Below are 24,726 nucleotides of genomic sequence, written 5' to 3' on the forward strand. Positions count from 1 at the left end.
GGTCTCTGGTCAAATGAAGCTTTAAGTGGTCAACCCCTGGCAGTATCAGTTTGGCTCCACAAATGCCACTTACGCTCTTGATAACACTGAATTATGCTTGCCTTTTGTGGTCCGTATGTCTCTGCGCACCCCCAGTGGAAGGTCCGTCGGACCCTAGCCTTCTCCATCCATGAGCTGGCTGTGATCCTTGGGGAACAGTTAACGGCTGCCGACCTGCTGCCCATCTTCAATGGATTTTTAAAGGCCCTGGATGAAGTATGAATAGGAGTTCTGAAACACCTGTATGACTTTCTAAAGGTAGGAAGAAGGATGAAAACAAAAAACAAATCTCCCCTCTTCAATACAATTTTTATATATTTATTTGGCTGTGTCGGGTCGTAGTTGCGGCACACGGGATCTTTCTTTGCGGCGTGTGGGCTCTTTGTTGCAGTGCCCGGGCTTCTCTAGTTGTAGCACATGGGCTCCAAAGTGCGTGGGCTCAGTAGTTGCGGCGTTTGGGCTTAGTTGCCCTGCGCATGTGGGATCTTAGTTCCCCGACCAGGGATCGAATCCACGTACCCCTGTGCTTGAAGGTGGATTCTTAAACACTGGACCACCAGGGAAGTCCCAATACAATTTTTTAAAACCCTGGATATGTAAAGTATCAGTGGAAAAAAAACCAGAAACAGCTGTCTGGGTTTCTTCAGTTGAAGCATATCATCCACAATCTTAAGGTGAGCGTTCTTTCAGTGATGGGTAAATATCTTTATCTTTCCTCCTAATCTTCCTGTCCCTTAGAGTTCTAATTGCATGGAGGATGGTAGACAGATGGCCCAGCACACTGAGAAGGGAGGAACCGGGCTCCCGGGTGGCGGTGGCTTGTGACTTGCCCGGGGTCACCTAAGGGAAGAGCCCAGCTGAAATCCAATCTCAGTTCTGCATGAAGGGCTCTTTCTTGCAAGATGTTGCTGCTTCCCGTCTTGCCTTCCCCCCGCCCGCCCCCGCCCCAGAGGAACGATGAGCGTGAAACTAAGAGTTTAAACATGACCTAGAGAAACGAATTGCTCGCGTCCACATGACCAGGAGCTGTCCTTGACGGAGTCTGGCGCATGCCGCATCGCTGGAGATTTTCCTGTCTGGTGCAGGAGCACACGAGCAGTGTCGTCTCCCTGGGAGGCAGCCGGGGGCATTATCTTCCAAGCACACACACGCTTGGTTTGTTTTTCAGGCAGGAAACCGTGCAAGAAGGATGAGTAGGGGGCGTGCAGAAACACACAAGCACATCCACGAACCAGGGCAGAGAGGGTGGAAGCAGGCAGGGACTCATTGGATGTCTGTTAACAGCAAAGCTAATTCACAGCCACACTGGGTAATGGAGTACAAGGCGTCAGGGAAATGAACGGTTCTGGCCGGTGACCAATGTATAATAATCTGAAGTATAATAAAACAGTCTCTTTGGGGACATTTTGAAGGATTATATATTTTTATTTATATATACATTTAAAAAAAAATAGTTGCTTCCTGAAGACAAGAGGAGAGCATATCTTTTATCAGCTTCCAGAATTTGTAGTGACCGATAGCAGCAGGCATTGGAGGTTTCGATATGGACTGGCAGAGTACGTAAAGCCTGTTTGGGGTTGTGAGAAGGCCAGCTAGGTGGAATAGTTCTTCATGTCCCCACCTTATAATTGATTTCCAAAGTAGCAGTAGGAGTGTTCTTTTGGATAAAGAGATTATGTTTTTATTAAGGGATAAAATGAATTCCAAAGCTCGAAGTTACAAATACCACCGTCTCTGGGGAGACATTCATTTTCAGAGGCAGGCAGGGTGAGAGTCACTTTGGAATTAGAGTGTTGTGCTGTTCTGTAAGCCAATTTATTTGAACCAAATGAAAGATGAATCACCCACTCTTCAATATTTTCCTATTAATCGGAGCAGTTTTTGCCAAAGCTTTCTTGAACATTCTGAGTGTAGCCCTTTGTGTAAGGGCACAGTGCAGTTTATACACTTCAGCCTCTAAGGAAAATTATGTTACAGTGAGAGATATGAAAAGGTCTAACCCAGATGAAGCGATTATTTAATAAAAACGTCCCCCAAGGTGGCTCAGATCTGTACATCATTTTGTGTGTGAAGGCGTTATTTAATTCCCCATTTTGTGCCAGCAGGAGGAATGTTCAAGGTTTTAGTGATTCTAAAAGAGTGAAAGTGTCACTTTAAATAATTCTCCGTCCTGAGGTGTATAATGTGCTTCCCGCAGTATTGAGTGGATTTGTTTGTGGTGTTGTTGTTTGGGTTTTAGTTTTCACCTTGTCGAGATTTATTTCAGTATCTCTAGTTTTCATTTTTCTTGCTCTCAACTGGAAATCTCTCAAATAATTGTCTTCCCTGTAGAAATCCATCAGGCTTTTGCGGCTATTCAGGATATGATTTGGCCGATGCCAGGGGCAAACTAAAAGATTTTCTCTTTGCTGTGATCCTTAATCATTATGCTTAATTTGAGAGATTGAGGTTTCAGTCATTATGCCATGTTCCCGGCGTATATTCTCAGAGAACCGAGGAAAAACAGGCCCACGTTTTTTCCATGAAGGCATCGCGCCCTCTAGCGGCTGAGTGCAGGAACTCGGCGAGGTCCGTCTCGGGCCGGGCTGAACTGCTTCCCGGGGATGGGGATGGGGATGGGGTCGGGGTCGGGGTCGGGGTCGGGGATGGGCATGGAACCGGGGACTGGGGACCCCGGGGTGGGGTTGGGGCCGGAGACCGGGGATTGAGTCGGGGCTGGGGACCGGCTGACTGGCTTCCCGGGACCGGGGACCAGCGACGGGGACGGTGTGGAGCCGGAGCCGGTGCCGGCTGCGATGACCTGCTTCCCGGGGCCGGGCCGAGCCGGGCCGGCTCGGCTCGGCTCGGCTCGCTTCGCCCGACGGCGTTATCCCCGAGCGCGGGCTATCTAACTAACATCTCTGCGATGGTTATTGAAGCCAAAGCCACTGATATGAATTCTGTGCTTCCATGCCCACGATATTGGTATCACTTTTCTAAAAACAGTGCTTTTTGATATGAAAGTATTCACCGGCACTCCTGGCTTTTGGTTCTAGCTTCCTTCCAATCTCTTTTTCATTTCCTTTCTTTGCCAGTGTGGAAATAATGCCATTTATTTTCATACCCTTCTCCCCTACTCCGTTTAGAAAACAGTGAAAGCTTTGGTAGTAGGTTTTTCCCACCAGCCATCTTATGAATTTTCCCCTGGGGTTAAAGAGCTCGTGCTCCCGTTCTCCAGGTGGACCTTGTTGGGTTGAGAAAAGCTCGTGAACAGTGCGTGAACCGGCCAGCAAAAGCAGAAAATTTAATTTGCAGCTTCAGGAACACTGTGGAGACAGTGAAATCTCATTTGTTTTCCCTTGATCTGTTGATCTTTGGGAACTTCAGCGTCCTGGCTATTTTTATGTTATCTGATTTTTAAAGTTTTATGTGCTTTCGAACTGATAACCTAAAGTTGAAATATTAAATCCCTATTCATAAATTTCTCAGCCTCTGTTTTACAAAGTTTAATTTATTTCCTTTCTGTTTGATTTGTGTGTGAGAGAGAGATGAAGAATTAAGATTTTTTTCCCCCAATTTTCTTTGCGAGGCCATTTTCACTCAGCTTTCTGCTTCCGTTGATCTCCCAGCCTGGCTATTTTTATCTATAAAATGAGATGAGAATAAAGAGAGGTTGATAATGTGTTTTTCACTCCCCAAACAACTTCTTTCTTTCTTTTTTTTTTTTTTTAAATTTCAGACAGCTGATGTTGATTTTGGAACTCTATAATCCCAATGATGTTTATGATATTTAGTGCATATTGCCTTAAAGTTGTGTGCAGATAAAGTTTCTGAAGTTCGGTGGATCTCCTTCAAGCTAGTAAGGAACCATGACCTTTTCTGTTTATGAGTTTTAGAAAAAGGAGTATTTATGTTTTTTTCCATTTTAACTTCTTTATTTTTTCTGGGCTTAATTTGTCCATTTACCCATGAAAGCAGCTTTTAAGTTTTGAAATTAGGAACTGTATTATAGTTTTATCAATATGTAAGATAGCTCTTTTGTTAAGCAGTATGCTTGAGTGATGAAAATTGTGGACAAATCACCTTATGTATGAAACTCTTTAAACAATGGCTTAGTGTTTCTTTTCAACAGAGATTGGGTTGACTCTCCAGCACAGTTTTGTAGAAAAGCAGTTAGTGAGCAAAAACTCCAGGAAAGAAAAGCCGATCCTGTTTTATGTGGGCTTGTACCAGCTGGATACTGAGGGAAAAAAATCTCATTTGAAAATATTTACTAAGGTACTCTGATGGTGCTAAAATTTTATAAAAATGACATGTTCTGAAAGGTAATGATTTAGTTGTTATGCAAGGGGACATTTTCTAAAATTGGGGATCTTAAGGTTAATAATGTATTTTTCTAATGCCAGTCCCTTTTTACATTTCCTTTGATGAAGGGTTTTATGGGTGTGAGTGTGTGTGTGTGTGTGTGTGTGTGTGTGACCATATATTTAAACATCTTTTTCCCTCTGTGTTCTAATGATCACTGTGACAAAAATGACTCTCTCCCGTGCTTATAAATTCGTTTTAAAGGTGGAAGGGTGCATCAAAATGTCCAGTTTCCGTGTAGAGTAGTATTCATAATCCAAGTAGATGGCAGCCAGCATTCTAAATTCGCTCTTCTAATATTTTTCACAGGTTGTAGCAATTCTGCAGAAGTTCTATTCCAGCAGTGAAAGTGCGTTGGGGTTAAATTTCATGAATGAACTCATCCTAAGGCGCTGGCACTGTTCTAAGTGTGTCGGAAGGCAAGCGTTTGCTTTCATTTGTCAGGTTAGCAGGGCCTGGGGGGAGCATCTACCCTGCACATATGTTTGCCGCGTGATATCAACACACAGCACCAGGCAAAGAATCTCAGCCCCGGAGGACTAGCCAGGAGAGAACAGAGGACTGAACCCCCTTACCTCCCAGGAGACTGTGACAACACAGTTTGGAAAAGGGACTCGCCCAGGGTTACCCAGCCCTTCTGCGCAGTCATCCTGTGGGTAGTGACTGAGCACCTGCTGTGTGCCAGGCCTGCTCTAGATGCTGCAGACGGAACAGGAACAACCTCCTGCTCTCCGGCACTTTCCGTCCAGGGAGGTGGGGGCCGGGCCCAGCCCGTGCTCCCGTCCTGTCCAGTGCAGGGCTGCCCACCGCAGTAGGGAAGGAGGAAGGTGGGATGAGGAGCACAGCAGCGGGGCGGCTCGGGGACCTTTCGTCTCTTTCAGGTGAAGGTCGGCCCCTCAGGTCGCCCTCTCTACGTAGCATCTTGGAAACGAGGGCGTGACTTATGTTTGGCTGGGGAGGATGGCTGACTTTTTTTTTTTTTTTTTTTTTTTTTTTTGCCGTACGCGGGCCTCTCACTGTTGTGGCCTCTCCCGTTGCGGAGCACAGGCTCCGGACACGCAGGTCCAGCGGCCATGGCTCACGGGCCCAGCCGCTCCGCGGCATGTGGGATCCTTCTGGACCGGGGCACGAACCCGTGTCCCCTGCATCGGCAGGCGTACTGTCAACCACTGCACCACCAGGGAAGCCCCTGGCTGACATTTTTGATGGCCTCTGTGTGCCGGGCCTCTCATCCTACACCTGATCCTAACAGTAAGGTCTGCCAGGTGTTGAGCTCGGGCACCCATGTATCAGCTGCTGTTGTTACCCTGTAGTGGGAAGAGCTACAGGATGTAGAATCCACATTCCTGCAGTGGAATCTCCACCTTGCTGCTGCCTGTGGGTCTTGAGCCTTTGGGTATCACCACAACACTGGACTCACCTGCAAAACTAGGCTCAGTCTGATTTCCATGACTGGCTATGAGATTGAAATAGGAGAATCCACATACGACTCTTTGTAAGTAGAGCAGCAGTAAATGCTACTTATTCACGGAGGGCCAGGCACTGAATTGGGGTCTGGGATTTGGCTGTCATGTGATAGGCGTGGCCCCTCTCCTCAAAGCCTGAGCTCTGGTGAGTAACAGGCGTGAAGGTTCCCAACCCTTGTTGGCGGGCGCTACGCTAGCCTTTGCAAAAATGATCTGCCATCGCCATTGCTACTCCATGGTACAGGTGAGGAAACCGAGGCCCGGAAGGGTGAAGCCACTTACTCATGGCCACGAAGCTAGAAGTGACCAGGTTAGGTTTTGAACCTGGACCTGTCTGACTCCAAAGCCTTTGCCTTCCCCATCAAATATTACACCACTTGTACCCCAGTGCTTGGTAATGAATTATAAAAGTGTTGACTGTGTTTCTAACCAAGTTCGGTGGTTGAGATTTTAAAATTCAGACACACACACACACACACACTCCTCAGACCAAAAGATCCTGAAATTACTTCTTTGGAATTACAGAAGTGTATGTTTTTAGAAAAACCGTGCTCATCACTATTGAAAAAGGTCCGTTTTTTGGCTCTGGCTTTCTCTTCATCACAGGCAGTGGTGAGCGAGGGGTGTATCCCTGTGGACCAGTTTGTTGAACACTTACTCCCCAGCCTTTTAAGCCTTGCATCAGATCCTGTGCCAAACGTAAGGGTTTTGCTCACCAAAGCTCTAAGACAGACACTGTTGGAAAAGGGTATGTGGACTATTTTTCTGAGCTTACAGACTTTAAACTTCATCAGGCAGCAGCTAAATCTCCTCTTTAGGGAATTGTGGCAAATTGTGTGGTAGCGTACTTCAGATCTATTATATAAATTGATATGTTAATTTTTATGCATAAATTATGTTATTTATAAAATGACTAAGAGTTAAGATAGCTCAGTTCTATATTTAATAAACATGCTGAAATGCAAAGTATTACATAGTCTTCTAGAAATGCGGGAAACTTTTATAAATTTTAAGTTATGACAGAGAAAGATTATGAAAGGTAGTCAATTTAAGCATTAACTATGGTTAGGTTTTAATGGTATTAATTTTGTAGTCAGTCGGAAAAAGTTTATACCCCAACCTAGTCAGTTATTTTAAAGCTGAACAGGACTTAATATAAGACTGTGTCCCTTGTATAGTTCACTTCTACACCACATATTCAGGAGAACATCTTATCTCCTACCCTGCATATCCCTTTGTTGCCACTTCCCTCCCATCCTCCACCCCATCTGGCCAGCAACCTGCTCCCCCCTTCCTGTGTTCTATGTTGCCAATTCTTTTGTACTGGAGGGAAGAAAAGATAATATTAAAAGATTTTTAGTTATAGTTGAAAAAATATGCATGCCTATTCTTAGAAGTTTGTCTTTAAAATTTAGGAAATACTCTTTGATTCAAGCAATTTTATCATTTTAAAGGACTTATTCTATGAAAAATGGTTTATTGTCCTGAGACGTGGTTAAAAAAAAAACAAACCCAAACCAGAGTATGTTTTTGAACACAGTTCATGGTACATGTAATTCAATTTCATGTTTTTTTCCTCTTTAGTGTGTTTTAGAAATGCCGGTAACCCTCATCTTGAAGTTGCTGAAGAGACTGTCTTAGCTTGGCAGTCTGACCAGGACCAAGATGTTTCCTTTTTTGCCACCCTAGAACCAAAGCGGCAGAATAGTATAGACGCTACCATGCTAGGAAGCCAGAATTAACGAGTCTGTGATTGCTCACAGTCTGGTCATTTCATGTGTGGCATATGCTGCTCACCATACCTTGAAGGGGAACTGATTGTATCATACCTGCCCAGGGAGGACAGATTCTGAAGCTCTGATGCTGTGCGTTCAGATGACCCCGTTCCCGTCTGCACTCACGGGAACTACTGCCGGGACGGGCAGGAGTCCCAGGTGGCTCGGCCTGTGCTGCGCTTCTGGGCCCCTGCCTGCCTGATCAGGAAATCTGTGAAAAGGCTGTAGAACCAGGTGGGTCACTGAGCGGGTTGAGGTGGGGAACCTCCATGGCATCAGACTGCCTGTGAGTGGTTTGTTTTCTCTATTACAGACTATATTATTTAACCCCCCAGCCAACACCTCCCCCCGCAAAATAAAGTACATTGTTGGAAGCTTTTAAGTCTTTGACAGATGTGTATATTTGGCTTCCCTCATGCTTTCCTATAAAATATAGTTTATGGTATTTTATTTTTAACTGAAATACTGTACATACGTAAATAACTCGTGACAGGAAGAAAATATATTAATGTAAGATAAGCCTCCTATCAGTGAACAGAACAAATACATCACTTAAATTTATGCTCCACTTTGAGTTGCTGCAAATATAGCCCAATCTGTTTACTTTTGAAAAATGTGATAGTTAAAGAAATCTACTAAAGACTGATTTATGGCATTCTTTCTAATATTGTACTTTTGTTGTAAACTGTACTCGGAACTTTTCCTCAGGCACTCTCCCCCTCCTCTTCTTGCAGGAACTGTTTCCATAAAGATAGGTACTGGCCTTTGATAGAGGCACAAATAGCAGAAAGATTTTCATTCTTATATGGATATATTATCATTTGTTTAACAACTTGGGGGTGGGGGGAAATTGATCACTGAGATGCATGGATATTGACTTTCTATCTGATGCTTTAGAATCTTAACAAAATATAGGAACTCATAGTTCTGATCCCTCTATATAGTTGGCCACAAATGCCAGTGATTTGGGAGGTTAAATTATGATACTCTTCAAATCTAAGTACACAGAACTTAGATTTCGTGCTTTTAAAATTCAGACTAAGGGAAAGATACTCTAGAATTTAAACAGGTTTTGCATTAATTAATAACTCAAGGCTCTATAAACAGTTGATTAAATTCTGCGTACATGTATGCTGAAGTTATTTTTCTTGTTTCTACTTGTATCTTCTCAAAGGCAAGCATAAGGGAAGGAAAGGGCAGCCCACGTGGGGTCCCAGAGCTATAGCTGCAAAGGGCGCGCCAGCTGGCTTCACTCTTCCCTTGGATCTTTTTCTTATCTTTCTTTTCTTTTTTTTAAAAGATAAAATTTCTGGAGCTATATATTGAATTTCCTGGTATACAGGATGTTTTCCCCTCCCCCAAATTCCACTGGGCTGACTCTTTAAAAAGAAAGGAAGGAATCTATACCGTGCCAAAGAAAATAAGGCACATGTATGAGAATTTCACATTGCAACCCAGGATAGCATTTTGACAACTTCAGCAAAGAGTGAGTTAATACATTGGAGACTACATATTAAGAAAAAAAAAATCAATCTATCTTGTATTTAGTACTTGCCTAAAGTCAATAGATGGAGGTATTGTTTTGCTTCAGTAACAAGCAATTTTTAATTTATTTTTATTGCCTAGAAATTGAGATTATCATGTTGTAAAATCTGTTGATCTAGCAGCAAGTAGAATTACTCAACTGGAATCTTGTATTCTGTGCAGAGCTTCATTTTCCATTAAGGAAAAAACAAATCAGTTGGTGTTGTGATGTGTAGGATTTGCCTGCTGAATCAGATGTGATGGTAGAGATTTGTTGAGACTCTTTGGTAAATAAATAATCTAACCTTTAAATTTTCAGTTTATGTGTTAAAATTCTTCTATAATGCCTTTCCAGTGGAAAGCTATTTTTATGATTAACTTCTCTCAAAAAGTATGTTGAAAACTTGCATTTTATTCTTCGTTGGTAACAACTGAGATTTTTCTAAGCTTGTTCTGGTTGCCCTTGCTGTCCTCTCCTGTAGCTTCTCCATCAGTTTAGGTCTTCACATATTAATTGTTCTTAGGTGCAGTGTTGAGTGTCTGTGATTTGACCACTGAAGGTAAGCTTCCTGTTTTCTTGAGCACTCGGTCTCCTCCGGTGAATTAATGGAAAAGCACGAGATAGTTTCTCACAGGTACAGCTGCCTTGAAAGGCATCTCAACAATAGAACCATCTCATCTTTTCCCCAAGTGGACATTTCCTCCTTGCTAAGTGTTTTCATTAGCACCTTTCTCACTTCAAGAATTCGAGAACGTTTTCAATATGGACGGATTTTGATGTAACTTTGCAAATTTTCAGGAAGGTCTGTCTCCCACTTCCGGAGTGGCCAAGTATCAGGTTTTTTCACTGTCAAGTTGGGCCCAGATCGGCTTGAAAGGGGTCATATTTTTGCAATGTTGGTTTTTTCCTTCATGCTAAGAAATAACGATTTTTAAGCATGGCTAAAGTCTGCACTTTACCACCCTCTGTAGACGACGCATGCAAAGATGATTTAGAGCATTATTCACACATAATTCCTATAGGTAGTTGGCCCCGAATTGTGCAATGATTGTATTTTAAACAGACATGGAGAGGAGGTCACAGTTGCCTAACAACGGCCACGAGCCGCCTCGTCTTACAGTTTCAAGGAGCTGACGGTGAGAGCAGCTCGGAAGCGGCGAGGAGGAGTCGGGGCTGCGGCCCAGCTGGGTCTGCGGGGCGCGCGGCCTCTGCGAGGCCGCTGGATGGATCTCAATACATCCTCCCAGTGTTTTAGAAGCGCCCGGGCCCTTTCCCCGTATCGCAGACGCGTCACCCGCGTCCACGTGGAGCCCCGCCTTGGTTAACGGCGGGCCCGTCGGCCCACTGAGGGCGCTGGGGGCTCGGCCGTCCCGGAGGGTCCACCGCGGCGGGGGCGGCCGGCACCGGGCGGCGGCGGCGGCGGCCAGGCCGCCGGGGGGCGCCTTTCGCCCAGACGCCACTGCGGGCCGGCCGGCCGGACGGGCGGGGGGCGGGCTCGGCCGTTCCGCAGCCCCTCCCCGCGCAGCCCCGCGCCCGCGCCCGAGGCCGAGCCGCGTCGGGGACCCGAAGGCTGTGATCCTGGCGCTCGACTTGGCCTCAGACGTCTTCGTCATGCGGGTGCTGCTGGAGGATTCCTGGGAGATGGTTCCGAGGGACAGGCTGCCGCAGCGACATGACGGTGCGGGAGCTCAAAGAGGAGCTGGACCTAATAGCCGGCATCCCCTTCCACCTCCAGCGGCTCCAGTACCTGGACCAAGGTGGCTCCTGCCCGACCCCTTTCCTGGCCCCGCGTACTCCCTCGACCCGGGGCACCCAGTCCCCTCTGAACCCGCAGTGGGGGAAGGGAAGCCCTCCCTGAGGAGGACCCCCAGATGTCAAAACAAACCCCACCCCCGTGAAACCCCGGGTGGAAAAGCTAACCCTGGACACATAGGGACTTCCCAGCTCCAGAAAAGCCGAGCTTCACGTTAGACCCCAAATCTCCAGGCAGACCCTGTCCACAGCAAGACCCTAATCTGCAAACAAATCCTGCCTGTGCTGGGACTCCAGGCCCAAAGCTAGCTGTCTAGTTTGGCCTGCCAACCTAAGCCCAGCCCTGTCCACGTCAGGACCCCAAATCCCGAAACAGACGGTGCCACTGCAGGATCCTCCAACACCAGACCCTCAAACTCCCACGTCTTCATCAGGGACCCAAGTCCCAAAGCCAGCAGTGCTACACAAGACCTCCAGTCTGAAACACCTGTCCTCAGCGGGACCTCACAACCTTGGGCAAAGCTGCTCGTGTCAGGACCCCAGATGGAATTAAACGTCAAGTCCCTGTGCTGGGCTGTGGGACACCAGAACCCCCAGCCCTCCAGCCAGCCACATCCGTGCAAGGACCCCAAGTCCAGAACAATCCTGCCCAAGACTGAACCCCCCAATCCCCAGGCTGACCATGTGACCATCCGAACCCCAAGTCCTCCCAGCAACCGTGTAGACTCAAGGACACTAAAGCCTTAAGCAAACTCTGCCCTCTTCGGAACCCCATATCTCTGCACGAACCATATGCACGTTTGAACCTCAGACACAATCCTCAGGTGACCCCGGCTCGCGACAGAAACCTAAGTCCCAGGGCGTGAAGCCTACTACCCAGATCATGACCCTAGATCCCAGAGCAGGCACACCCAATTCTGAGCCCCACTCTCTGCTTAACCATTTGTGCATCTGAACCCCAGTCCATCAGCCATCTCTGTCTACGTAAGGATGCCAGGGCCCAAAGTGAACTCCTCCCACATCTGGACCCCCAAATTCAAAGTTAACTCTGCCCACACCTGAAAGCTAGTTCCCAAGCTCACCATGACGACAGCAGAACCCAAAGCCAAGTGTCATCAGAAGGGCTCCAAGACGTGAGACAAACTCTGCCCACACTAGGACCCCAAACTCAAGTCCAGTCTACCCATACCTGAACCTCCAACCTCTACAGAAACCACGTCCACACTGGCACTCCAAGGTTTAAGCCAGCCATATCTGTGTAAGGAAGCCAAAGTTCAAAATGAGCCTTGCCTACATGAGGGCCCCCAAACTCAAAGCAAACTCTGCTTGTATTTGAAAACCCCAATCCCTCATCAACCTGATCCACACCAGAACCCCCAATGCTAGACCAAACCCACCTATATTAGGACTCCTAATCTCAGAGCCGAACCTGTCACTATCAAGACCCCCGAATCCCGGGGCAGACCTGTTTGATTCCTTACCCCCAGTTGCCACACTACCCAGGCCTACATCAGACCCCCAAACCCCAAAACAAGTCCTGCCCACAGAAGGACTCTGCATCCCAGAACAGACCCTTCCCATACCAGGACTCCCAGACAGAAAGCAAACCTTGCCTTCATCAGAACCCCAATCCAGAGCAAACTCTGCCCTCATTGGGACCCCAAATCTCAAACCCTGTCCACGTTTGAACCCCGAATACTGGCACTGACCCAGTCCGTATCAGAACCTCGAATCTCAAGCTGTGCCCTTGTGATGTCAGGAGCTCAAAGCTAGCCCAACTGGAATCGAAACCCAGTGCCCGAAGCTCACTGTGATTGAATCAGGACCTCAAGGCCCCCTGTCCAGACAAATCCCATGGGGGAGGCACCCCATGGTGGGCAAGGGCCCTAGAGCCCCATCTCTCCCTCCATCGGTCTCCTTCCCTCAGCCTGAGGACCTGGCTGTCCCGATCTGATCCCTACAGTATTTAGGGTATGAGAACAGGATCAAAGCCCCCAGGCTCCAACATCTCCCCACCCGGTTGAAATCAATGCAAAAACACTTCAAGAAAACGAAGATATAAAAAACTCTCTGGTCTGCACAGAGAAAGTGAACAGCCGATATTGCAGAGAGACTGCAGTTATACTGCAGGGGCTGGGAAGCCATGGAGACAGAGGTCTGATAGCAGCCAGTCTCCACGAGAATCGTGTTCCCAGGCCCTGTGCTTCCGGGGCTCAGTTTCCTAACCTGTAAAGCAGAGCCCCGTTAGCTCTAGGAGTCTCAGTGCCGTGTCCCCCTTTAGGCAGAAGTGACTCGGGAGACTCAGAAGGTATATTGAAGGCCAAAATCCTTTCCTTTGCCCTCTTGGAAATCAGTTAAGCATTTTTCATGATGTATTTGCTTTGCTATAGGGGTATTTGGAAGATGCTTTGGAGCATTTTTGAGGCTTTATCGGGAAAGAGATGTACCTGTGCTTAATGTGTTAAAAGTGAAGTGAGCTATGGAAGAACTTAGTAAGAGTTCCAAAACAAGTAATTCGAAAATTACGTGTCCTAAACTACAGATGTCTGCCACCCCTTCCGTTAATTTATTTTTGCCGATGAGCTATGCTGAGCAATAAATTCAAGAAAGCTAAGAGGGAATGAAAGGGATGGAGTGCCTTAACACTGATGTCACAGTCCTATCACTCAGCAAGCACTTAGCAACTGTTAGGAGCTTGACCTCTCTCAAGCTTGGTTGCCATCCTTACTGTTGACGCAAACAAGGAGAGAAGGTACACCACGTCAGTAGAAGAAATTTGGGCTTCTGCGGATAAATAACCAGCCTGATGCCTCTTCACCCACCTCAAAGGTTGCCAGCGAGGATCAAATGGGATAATGTGTGTGAAAACCCTGAGAGACACGAGTCTAAAGGGGGGTGAACATCTTCCTGGAGGCGGGTCACCTTTCCACGTCTGTTGTCAACTCTAATAATTTATTTAGCTGATGATAATTAGTATTTGTCTAAGCTGAAGGCAGTTTCTGCCTGCCTGTAAAAGGAGAATGTGCTCTGATTTCTCTAAGAGCTGTTTAGCATGTGTGAATTGTGCTCTTGTCTTTCTCAGGGAAACACACAGCCTTGCTCCATTTTTTTCAAAGTTGTTAGGAAGTCTTCGAGTTGTCTTACTTAGACTAATTACTGATTATTCTCTGTGTTCGAACCACAAATAAGACCCTAATTAACAGATTTGCTAATCACTATTCCGCGTTTACATCCACCATCTGGAGTTGCTGGGGACTAAAGGGTGCCAGCAAAATCTAGAGTGAGCATCACATGGTGCCCGAGGAAAGGCAGGTCTGGAGTCCCAGCGTTGCCGTTCGCTGGCCAGGCGAGCCTGCGTCCACTCCTGCAGCAAATGGAGAGGACGAGCTTGGCCCGTCGTGAGGTTTAAAGCATGTGGGGGCTGGGTACAGGCACTTAGTAATCACTCAATCATGAAACCAAAAAGCTCATGAATTCTACTCGGAATAAATGATAATCCAACCTGGGCAGAGTTGAGAGGTTCCATTCTGGGCACTGCTTATTGGAGATAACAAATGACTCTGTTAACCTTCAGCCAGGTTACAGGTGGCCACGTAGGAAGAAGTGTGTGTATTTTAAAAAGTAAACTAAAAACAACTGCATTTTTCTTGCAATTTTCCACAATCCTCTTCTACTAATTCTGATGGTCTTCCCCAAAGGGTCTGAATTTAGGAAGTGTGAGTGGATCCACCCCCCGGCCCCCATTCTTTCGTATGAGGAAGGGGCTGTTTGGGGAGAACCTCCCAGAGAAAGGAGCTCTTCCATCCCACGTCACTGAGATGCTTATGTTACCATAGGGTCTCCACTGGGGCAATTTTGTCCCCCAGGGGCCATTTGGCAACATCTAGAGACATTTCAGTGGTCTCAATTAGGTGAGTGGGCGACTGCCATCTCGTGGGTAGAAGCCTGGGATGCTGCTAAATGCTCTGCAATGCCCAGGACAGACCCCACAGCAGAGGGTCATCTGGCCCCAAATGTCAGGAGCGCCAAGGTTGTAGTCTGCCACAGACTACAATTTGAAAGATCCAACAAATTTTTGTCATTATTACCTCTTTAAGCTAACTAATGACAAGATTAACCAGAATTAGTTAGTATTTTAGTTTAACATCTATCACTTGTATAACTGCATTGCACCACATCTGTAATATACAGTCACTTCAAGTTCAAGTAACTCTACTTAGGGTTTGCCTCCTGAAATGACTTTTATTCACTCATGTATTTTTTTGCCATAGGTCAAGTTACAATTACAGAATCTTATAAATCGTTGCCTTTTTTTTTTTTTTTGGTTTGGCTCCTCTTTGAGCTAAGCCAAATTAATTTTCTAAAAAGCATCAATAACCACAAACAGGCGGATGCGGGGTCATCAAATGAGAGTAGTGCTCAAGGTTCTCAAATTATCCTTGTGATACCCAAGGTCAGGTAATCTCTTAACTAAACCAATGTAACAGTTTATCTTTAATGCCCGATTTTTCTTTTTAGAGAAAAAATCATTCCCTGTAGGAATTTTGATGGATGACGCTCCGCTGAAGTTCCACGATGTTGTTCCTGGTGGAATTATTTCATTATGTATCTGGCATTATGATGGATGGACGGAACTGGTTTTGGCGGCTGTGGAAGAGGATTCCAGTAAGGTGTTTTCATGCTTCTTTAAATGGATATTATACTTCATGAACCAGCTGTAAATTGTGGGCGTGTGTGTGTGGGGGGGGATTCGCTTAGTCTTTAATATGAATATTTGGGTAAAAGTTTCAGCGTAGAGGAAAAAGATAACAAGGACTCATGTCATCATGATCAAGTCGAGTATTTCCATTTGCTGTTTGGCTTTTGCGATTTCACTGCGTCCACGTAACTGTGACTTGTAACCCACTCACTGTGCCCCAAAAGGAGCCAGGGCAACGCATTTTCTATTCATGTGTCTATCCTGTAAAGTTGAAAACCTAAGTTAACAGTGGAGGATGCCAGATCACTTGGAAACGTGTGGCCCAGAGTGTTCAATGCTGCAAAAAATCCCCTGGGGGGTCTGCCCTCACCCAAGGGGGAAAGACTTGGAAACACAGTGGGTGCCGTTAACTCTTGGCCAGGCCTTGAGCTGGGTGCTCAGCTGGGCTCTGGGGTGGGAGTTGGAAGGCAAGAGGCGGAAGGGTGTCTACCCAACAGTGAAGATGGATCATTCAGACACGAGGGGACAAGTGCACGTTCTTTCTGGAAAATAAATTCGGGTGAGAAGCTATGAGCTTGTGGAGGAGAGAGTTTACTTCTGGCTGGGATGGGGATCAGGGAAGGCTGGGTGCGGGAGGGGCGTTGGGATTAGGTCTGGGAAGGGGGAATGGGCTCGGGGGTGGCGGGGCCAGGACCGCAGCCAGGACCTGCTGCCCTGGAGCCTGAGCCTTAGAAGGAAGGGCGGGGCCCATCCAGCTGTTTGCATAACTGTCTGGTTCCTTCCTGCTTTTCTCCTCTTCCCCTGCCTTCCCTTGCTTCCCCTCTGGCTCTGTGTCCGTCCCTGGACTTTCTGGCTCTTGCTCTGGACATGGGTGGTGGGTGAGTCCCTCCTCTCTTGAACCAGAATTGCTGTCACCCCGCTGGGGGCCCCTCACATCCCGCTTCACCCCACACCGGATGCTGCACATCTGCGACCAGGTTCCTCTCTGTCGGAGCCCGTAGTCATCGTCCTGTGCTCAGAGCCTTAATTCTCCACGTGATGATTATATCTCGGGGCTGTTATTCACCTGGGAGCAGAATTCAGAGTGTCCCAAAAGATAACGGAGACAATGGGCCCAAAAATAGACCGGAAGGCCAGTATCCATCACATCTCCAGAGAAGCCTGTGCCCCTCTGGGGAGGCCATGCCATGTCGGCTGGGGTCTTCCTTCAGAGCCGTAACCCCCTTCCTCTGGACACCCAGAAAAGCTATTTTCTCTCTTCAAAACATGGACAGGAAGAATTTCCTGCCTCCCAAGCCTGCCTGATGGTAAATTCGTATTTCCTGGACGTGTAGAGAGAGTTACATGTCTTCCCCTGGCTCGTTTCCAGCTTCTCCGCTCTCTGATCCCATCACCAGCCTGCATGTGGCATCCAAGCAAACTTTCCCTCCAGAGTGTCCCGTCACCCACCAGCCAGGTGTATCTGCACTTCTGAAATCACCCAGACTCACGTGCGTAACTCTGTTTATCTCGCCCAGCTGTCTTGCCTCGGTGTCGCCGAAGATTCTTCCTACCGAACAACAAATTCACAGCATTTTGATGACAAGCAGTGGAAGACGTGGATTTCTCAAAGAGCGTTCATGGCGCTATACGTTGCCTCACACAGGGGTCACTCAGAGGCTGTTCAGTACCTTCTAGAAGACGGTAATTCTGATAGCAGCTGAGGACGTTCAAGAGGGCGGTTCTTTTGAGGGCAAGGGGGACAGTGGCTTGCCTCCTGGTCCCTTCGGTAATGGTTTCCTGGACCCAAGTTTGTCAACCACCAATCGAGGTCCCCATCGGGCCACTCAGTCCCTGTCTGAGGGGGTCTTTGGACATGCTTATTGGAGGCTGTGTCCCCTCTCCTGGCCGGGGCTCAGGAAGATGGACCTTTCAGGACACCAAGTCACAGGGCTTCCTGGTTTACTGCGTCTGACCAGACATTCCGCTGGGGATATTCCTATCCTGTTTGTTATTTCTTCCCACCCCAAGTCCCGTTTCTGCAGTGGTCCGAGGGGTCTAACCCCAAACCAGCATCCCCGCCTTGGTGGTTGGCAGGCTAGCCAGTCTCCTTTCTCTTTGAATTTGCCCCACACCCTCTTTTCATCTTTCTTCCACCAAAGGGCAATTACTCTCACTCTCTCTCTGTCCATAGACATAGAAGCCTTAGCCTGCCTTGTCTCCGAGTTAAAAGGCTTTGCATGAGGTTCTGTGGGAGTACGTTTTATCTTCCCTGGATGTAGAGTATTTTTGGGAAAAGGGGCCCACTGATTGAGGTGTAGACCATTCACCCAACAGTAGACAGTTGCAGACGTCCCAGGCCACTGGCTTCCTCGGGACAAAGGAAGAATGTGGTATTTGGTCAATGGTTTGGGGCTCAGGAGGGGGCCTCATCTGAGGGTTTCCCATATCAACTAGCCTCCAAGTTAGACCCCTCCTTCCCAGCCTTCGGCCTTGAGCTCAGGCTCGCTGTGTTGTTTCCCCCACTTCCACCAACCAAGCTGGGAAAGCATCTCAGATGCTCAGGCAGGATGCTGGGGCTGCACGTCTGGATGGGCAGAGGTTTTTCTGACTCTCCTCCTCTCCTTCCTCCACTGCTTTCTTCACTTCTCCTGTTGTAAGATGAAATATGGGCTTTTCACAACCCAGCCGTCCGTTAAGCTCATAAAAAGTCATTTTCCCTCTGATGGAGTTGTGATGTATTTGAAAGCACCAGTTAAAAACTTACAGGCAGCTTTGCAAAGTTTTCTGTCCTTTGCAGACAGTGGCTGTGAAGAGGCACCAGGGCTGAGGCTAAGTGTTGTGAGAACCTATTTAAAACTTCCTCACCGACCAGCCATAGCTCATAAACACTGGCTACCGAAATGTCAGCTGCATGTAATTGAATTGCCTTGTTTTCTGTGTCATGATATTTGTTACCCGCTATTTGATTCAATTCAACAAGTCCGTATTGGACACCTGTCATTAGCCCATCCATCTGCAGGAGGCAGTGAGGAATTCAGTCGAAGTGAAGTCTGTCCATGAGTCAGGCGGCCCATCATCTGTCATTTCCCAGGCGCCTGTCTTCTCCAGGCATCGTGCTACGTGCCAGGGATGAAAACAGCAGTGATCAAAACAAGCGTGTTTTCTGCCCTTGTGGAGTTTATGAAGGGAAGTCAGCAAATTATTACAAATAATTAATTCCATGGTCAGTCGTGCATGGCGTGTTCTGGAGACGCAGAATGTCTGCTGAACAAATGCAGGGAGATTTGTGGGGAGGAGGGCTAAGGAAGGTTTTCCCGAGGAAGTGAATGAAACCTCAAGGAACATAGAGTTAGCCCAGGAGAAAAAAAAAAAGAAAAAAGGATGAGAGCGTTGTTAGCAAAGGGAATGGCATATGCAAAGATCCTGGGGCAAGATAAGGGAGCAGGTATATTGACGGGATAAAGCCAGAAGGCTGGTGTAAGCGGAGCATGGGTGGGGGGAGGAAGATCATGGGCAGGCAAAGAAGATCACGGAGGGGGGTAATGCTGGAGTGATAAGGGTGGGTGGGTGAGATAGAGCAGTAAAGACGTAGATCATCGCCCCAAGGGTGGTAGATGCCAACAATGGGATTTGAGCGGGAGATTGGTACAGGCATTGTAGGAAGGTCATTGGCTGCCGTAAGAGAAGCATGGGGTTGGGGGGGGAAGGCAGTGCTGGATGCTGAGTGGGAGGGGGGAGATGCAGCAGTGCCCCCCTCCGTGCACTCGGTTGGTTATTCGTTCTTCCAAGCATTCCTTTCCCAGCCTCGGCCCTTCCCATGCTTCTCTTCTTGAACGGGTTTCCAGAAGGTTGGCTCCTGCCAGCAGGGGGCCCTCCCTCAGCTAACTTTCTTATTTCCCAGGTGCCAACTGTCAGGGCAGATCCCCCGTGGGCAGGACGCCCCTGCACGTGGCTGCAGCCATGAGCCGGCTGGACTGTGTCAGCCTCCTGCTCAAATATGGGGCCTCCATCGACGACAGAGATGCCAAGGGGGAGACGCCCATGTCCCTTGCCCGCCGCCTGAGCTGCAGCCAGAGTAGGCGGCGGATGTTCCTCTTCTGCTGGATGGTGAAGCTGGGGACAAAGGACCCAATGGACCCTGTCGTGAACAAGGCTTTTCAGAGAGTCAAGGCCAGGTTTGGATCCAAGAAGGAGAACAAATCGTAGCTCCACCTGGGAACGTTTGCATGTCAGCTCTGACTTGGGGTAACTTTCCTGAGTTCAGATCCACGGCGGCCAGTGGCTTTGGGTGAGGAGGAAGGCTGGGAAACGTGGCAGTTCCTCTGAATCAGATATGAAACCATCTGTCCTATTTGTAAATGACTTGAGGAGGGTATTGATGGAAGTGGGTGTGTTTGTGTTCATTTCCTAAGTCCACACAGACCTAACGGGCTCCCATGCCAGCCTTTACTTTTGAGCTATTTGTCCATTGTATCCAGTAACGCTGCTTGGGGTGATGGGAACCAATTACCTTCTCTCCCGTCTGGACACCATCTAACGCATTGGCGTAATAGGGGTCATAGCCGTGATGAGAGTAGCTCTGTTGTTACGGTACAAGACCAGCACAGGCAAACGTCACCAGGCCGTGGGCAGTGTGACCTGTGAATTTCAGTTTGTAAACTTCATGGCACTAGATGCTCCCTAAGCTAGCAATGTTCCAGAAGTTTTCCTGAACCTTTCCAGAGGGGTCTGCTGCCTGAGTCTGAGGTGGGGCTGGGCGAGAAGCCAGGCTGACCTGGGGGGCATCTAAGAGCTTGGTTCTCCACAGGGGCGCCTGGTTACTCTTGGTGAAAGGTGATAAGCTGGCACTGGATTTGGAGGAGACGGTGTAAAAGGTGATGAGGAGCTCGTAAGGGGAAGGATTTGAGCTGGCAGCTTCCTTTTTCCTTTTGTCCCACCCCCAAAGGTCCAAGCACCCGCCTCCCACTAGCTTTCTCCTTTCCTGCTAGAACTGGGATAGTTCCAGCATCCCTACTGTGGGGCAGCGTCTATGCTGAACTCTGGGCTCGACACCCACAAAAGCTGCCCTGTGGGTGAGTGAGCTGGGTGTGGGAGCCGAGAGGGAGGGGTGAGGACTGGGGCGGACTGACACGCACACCCTTGTCTGAAGTGGGCACTGTGACTCAGCTGCAGCAGAAAGGTGAGCCAAAGGCAGCTAGATCTTTGCAGAGCTTCCCAGAGCTGGAAACCTGGCTTGTTGATCTAAGTCCTGATTTTTTTTTTTTTTTTTTTTTTTTTGCGGTACGCGGGCCTCTCACTGTCGTGACCTCTCCCATTGCGGAGCACAGGCTCCGGACGCGCAGGCTCAGCGGCCATGGCTCACGGGCCCAGCCGCTCCGCGGCATGTGGGATCTTCCCGGACCGGGGCACGAACCCGCGTCCCCTGCATTGGCAGGCGGACTCGCAACCACTGCGCCACCAGGGAAGCCCTAAGTCCTGATTTTTAAGCGTTGGCTTGAATTATGTTAAGGTCAGCGTACGGAACAAAAGGAGTAGGAGACTTGAGGCACACGGCTGGGACCGCCGACCATGGTTAAACTAACTCATTTCACTGGGGAAACGGGTAGAAGCAACCTAAGACTCACTGGAACTTTCCCCGGCTCTGAAGCCACAGGGCGGGAATGGCCACGAGTGTTGCCGGGTGGGAAGCGTTGTCCCCCCTTCCACCCGTGGCCATACATGTTTCTCTGAAGCCCTGTATCCTGACACGGCTTCCGGAGTTAGTCTGTGTGGCGACAGTCTCTTGACCGTTGAAGTTCTGTTTTTGAAGGTGCTGGAAAATGGCACTGTATCCCAGCCACCCTTCTTTCTGACTTACATCCCAAGAACTGGATTCCGCTTTTACACTAATTGGCCGCATTTCCTGCTGTCGTGGCAAGTAAGAGCCGTGCTGGTGACGTGGCTTTACACTCAGTGGACGTGGCTGGACCCAGCTCAGCAATCTGTTTGACAAATAATAGTCAGGAAAAAAACATACAGCTCAGCATCAACAGTGTCAAAACTGAGATCTTGTTTGTGGCAGACGTTCTCCAAAGTCAATAGGCAGATATTAAATAACCTTATCCAGCAGGGTCAGTTCATTTAGCTAATGAGGTGTGTTGGCAGGGGGACCTGGGCACCCTTTTAACTTAACAAGTGGTGTGACTCAGAGTCATGTGTTTTCCGGGAGCTTTGCTCTGCTGTCTTTATTGTTAGCAGAGCCAGCTGCCTGACATTTGTCCCCAAAATTTTGGAGGGAAGCCCTCTGTCTTTGTCACCCCCAATTCAGCTAAACACTTGGCCGGCAATTAGGTGAGTTCCATACTCTCCATGGTGACATTTTGCTCGGTGTGTGGCGGGGTCATTAAAACAGTCCTGTAGGTCCTGGGGGCTCTTCCTTTTAGACAATCTTAACATTCTAGCTGTTATATTCAAACAAGCCTGTATCACCTATTCAATAAAATATGTCCATAGCCTCAGAAGAGTTGATTTGCAATTGGTTGCCATCATCTTACACTTTGCAGAAAATTTCATTCAACATTTGAAGTTTTTTGGGGTCACACTTTGGAGCCAACAGAAATTTTTTTTTTAATTGGGGTATAGTTGTTTTACAATGTTGTTTTACTTTCTACTGTACGGCGAAGTGGAGTTCCCTGTGCTATACAGCAGGTTCTCATTAATTGTCTATTTTATACATATTAGTGTCCATTTTTTAAAAAAGAGGTTGATCTCAAATGGTTTTGTAGGACCCTGAAATCCTTTTAGGCCTGAGGTATTGGGGATGGTCTTTTGTGGTGAAGCAGCGGTGGTCTGCCATCACCCAGGTGGGCCTCACCTCTGCATGCAGAGGGACAGGCTTCCTCTCGGAAAGGAGCTACTGTCAGTTGTCTGAGTATAATATCCATCTCCCTCCTCCTTATTGTGTATCTCCCATGAAGCTGGACTCTCAGTTGCCAGAGTGGAATTGCTACTGGGGTAGCATGGACATACAGGGCTCGGACCCCAGATTGCATCTTGGTGGCTCTGCCCTGTGGCCTTGGGCACATTCCCTACTGCTCCGAGGTACAGGAGGCTGGAGGGTGGCCATGGTGCCTGGTCCCTAAGGTTGTTGGGAGGGCCTGGGAGGTAGGAGGTACTCAGTACATACTAGCTCTTTTCGTCTGAGAGCTTGACTGCGACTCCTTCTGAAGTCATGGGCTCAATTGTCGATGATCGACAGGGGATGGGGGCAAATAGGAGAACCATTTGGTGCCTTTCTTGGGTTCTCAAGTTCTGATCACCATGAGACTGATGACCTCTGAGCTCAGTGCCCCCAGGAAAGTGCTGTCCAGCGTCCTTGGATTTCTTGGCGGCCGCGTGAAGAAGGACCCCTCAGCATCCCCTCCGTCAGGGACACTACGTGCACCTTATGCCAGCCTGGAAAACAGCCTTTGGGAACCGGGGAGCCCCTCTGGAGAGGCCGACCGCTCGCTCAAGGAGGACGGTGACAGCTGCACCTCCACCTTGCTTCCATCTGCCTTGGCTGTCCCTCTGGACCCCTGGCTGCCTGGGGTCTCTCAGCTCCGCCCAGGGCTTGGGTGAGTGGCCGTCTCTCTCCAAAGACTCGTCCGGGGGGTTTCAGCTGCACTGAGTCCTTCCTCTGTCTCAGGCTTGAACGCTTCCTTCTCTGAAGCATAGTCACCAACCAGACTTTCCCAGGGAGGCGAAGGGCACCCACTGGTGGCACCTCAGGGGACTTTAGTTGGCCCTGACGCTGCAGTAAGTGCCACCGAAACACAGGGTGAGAGTTATTCCCTTTTCACATCGCTCTCAATCCTTTTAATTCCAACAAGAGGAAAGTCTCCGCTTGGTGTTAGTAAGTCGGACGCCCCCCTGACCTTTGCGAAAGGGGAGCTTTTATAAGATACACAAATAGAGCAGCCTTCCGCAGGCAACAGTGTTTTGCCAGGATTTAATAACATCGTCTTGTTTTCAGTATATTTGTGGGCTGGGATTCTTTTCCTTTTTCCACTCCTAACTAGTATGTGACCTCGGGGAAAACTGTCACCTCCACAAGGACCCCCATCATCTCCCTCTCAGCCCAGTTGCGATGAGCAATGGGAATTGTCCTCGGGAAGGGCCCGGGCTTGGCGTCCAGCAGATCCCATTTAGTATTTTCCTCCGCTGCTGGCTGGGTGGCATTGGGCCAAGCAATTGCATCTCTCAGAGCCTCAGTTTCTTCGTCTGAAACATTCGGGTAATAAAATCTGCCCCTGTCATCATGGGAGGGATGAAATGCCTGGCACAGAGCAGACTCTTGAAAAATAGTATCCATTATTATTATTATTACTACCACCAATTAATTTGCTTAAAATGTTTACTCACTGGGAATCAATACACTCCCGGTGTCCAGAGCCTCATAAATTTTCAGCAAACCTTATACAATGAGAGTCTCCGTCCAGAACTAATCATTCCTAGAGTGGGAGATAAATAATTTCCCTGAAACTTGCGGATTTTAGTATTAAGTACAGGGTCCAGAAAGTCGTTCTGAACTTAAAAATCCAGGGCCAGTTCTGCAGGAAAGAGAGAGAGAAAAGAAACAATAAAGCTCTAAGGTGAGAGGAAAATTCCAGTCTCTCAGCTTTGCCTCTGCAGTGCGTACTGACTACACGCGCATCCAGCAGAGGGCACAGAAACCCATTAACATTTAGAAAAACACCGCTGTTTGTGTTCATCGGAAATGTCAGAGCTGCGGCAGTCTGGGCCCCACTGGAAACTCAAGAGAGGGGCTCAGCCACAGGGGCTCCCGGACAGCTTCCGTGCCTGAACCCCTGAAATTGTCTGCAAAACACACATTTTCTGGGGAGAACATTCATCATGTCCTGTGAGGGTCCATGGATCCCTCAAACCTGGGCACGTAACAGGGAGGCCAACCTCCCCAGTTGTCAAATCAAATCAATGCATCAATTCAACATCCCTTTCTACCCCTTGGGTGGGTGTTCATTGTCAATTTGCGATTGGAAAAAATGATAAATACTGATAACACCTGGTGCTGATGTGCCTGTGTGCGTGTGTACACGGGTGTCTGGGACACGGCTCTCTCTGGTGCTGCAGCGGGGAGCTTGTAGAGTCCTGTAGCCTTGCCGG

General features: G+C 48.3%; 1 protein-coding gene and 1 pseudogene across 1 annotated transcript; both read left to right on the forward strand.

Annotated features, from left to right (window-relative positions):
• LOC132476180 (serine/threonine-protein phosphatase 4 regulatory subunit 1-like) overlaps nt 1–7,682 on the forward strand; it is a 62,122-nt pseudogene extending 54,440 nt beyond the window's left edge.
• Nucleotides 7,683–7,893: 211 nt separating this feature from the next.
• On the forward strand, nt 7,894–20,853 carry ANKRD60 (ankyrin repeat domain 60). Its single transcript, XM_060077974.1, is given in 8 exon segments — nt 7,894–7,910; nt 10,270–10,469; nt 10,526–10,699; nt 10,702–10,793; nt 10,795–10,906; nt 15,441–15,571; nt 17,118–17,283; nt 19,484–20,853. Coding segments are annotated over 8 exon segments (1,197 nt in total). The 3' UTR covers nt 19,789–20,853.
• Nucleotides 20,854–24,726: the final 3,873 nt, after the last annotated feature.

The sequence above is a fragment of the Mesoplodon densirostris genome, chromosome 16 (genome assembly GCF_025265405.1).
Source record: "Mesoplodon densirostris isolate mMesDen1 chromosome 16, mMesDen1 primary haplotype, whole genome shotgun sequence".
Classification (NCBI taxonomy): domain Eukaryota; kingdom Metazoa; phylum Chordata; class Mammalia; order Artiodactyla; family Ziphiidae; genus Mesoplodon; species Mesoplodon densirostris.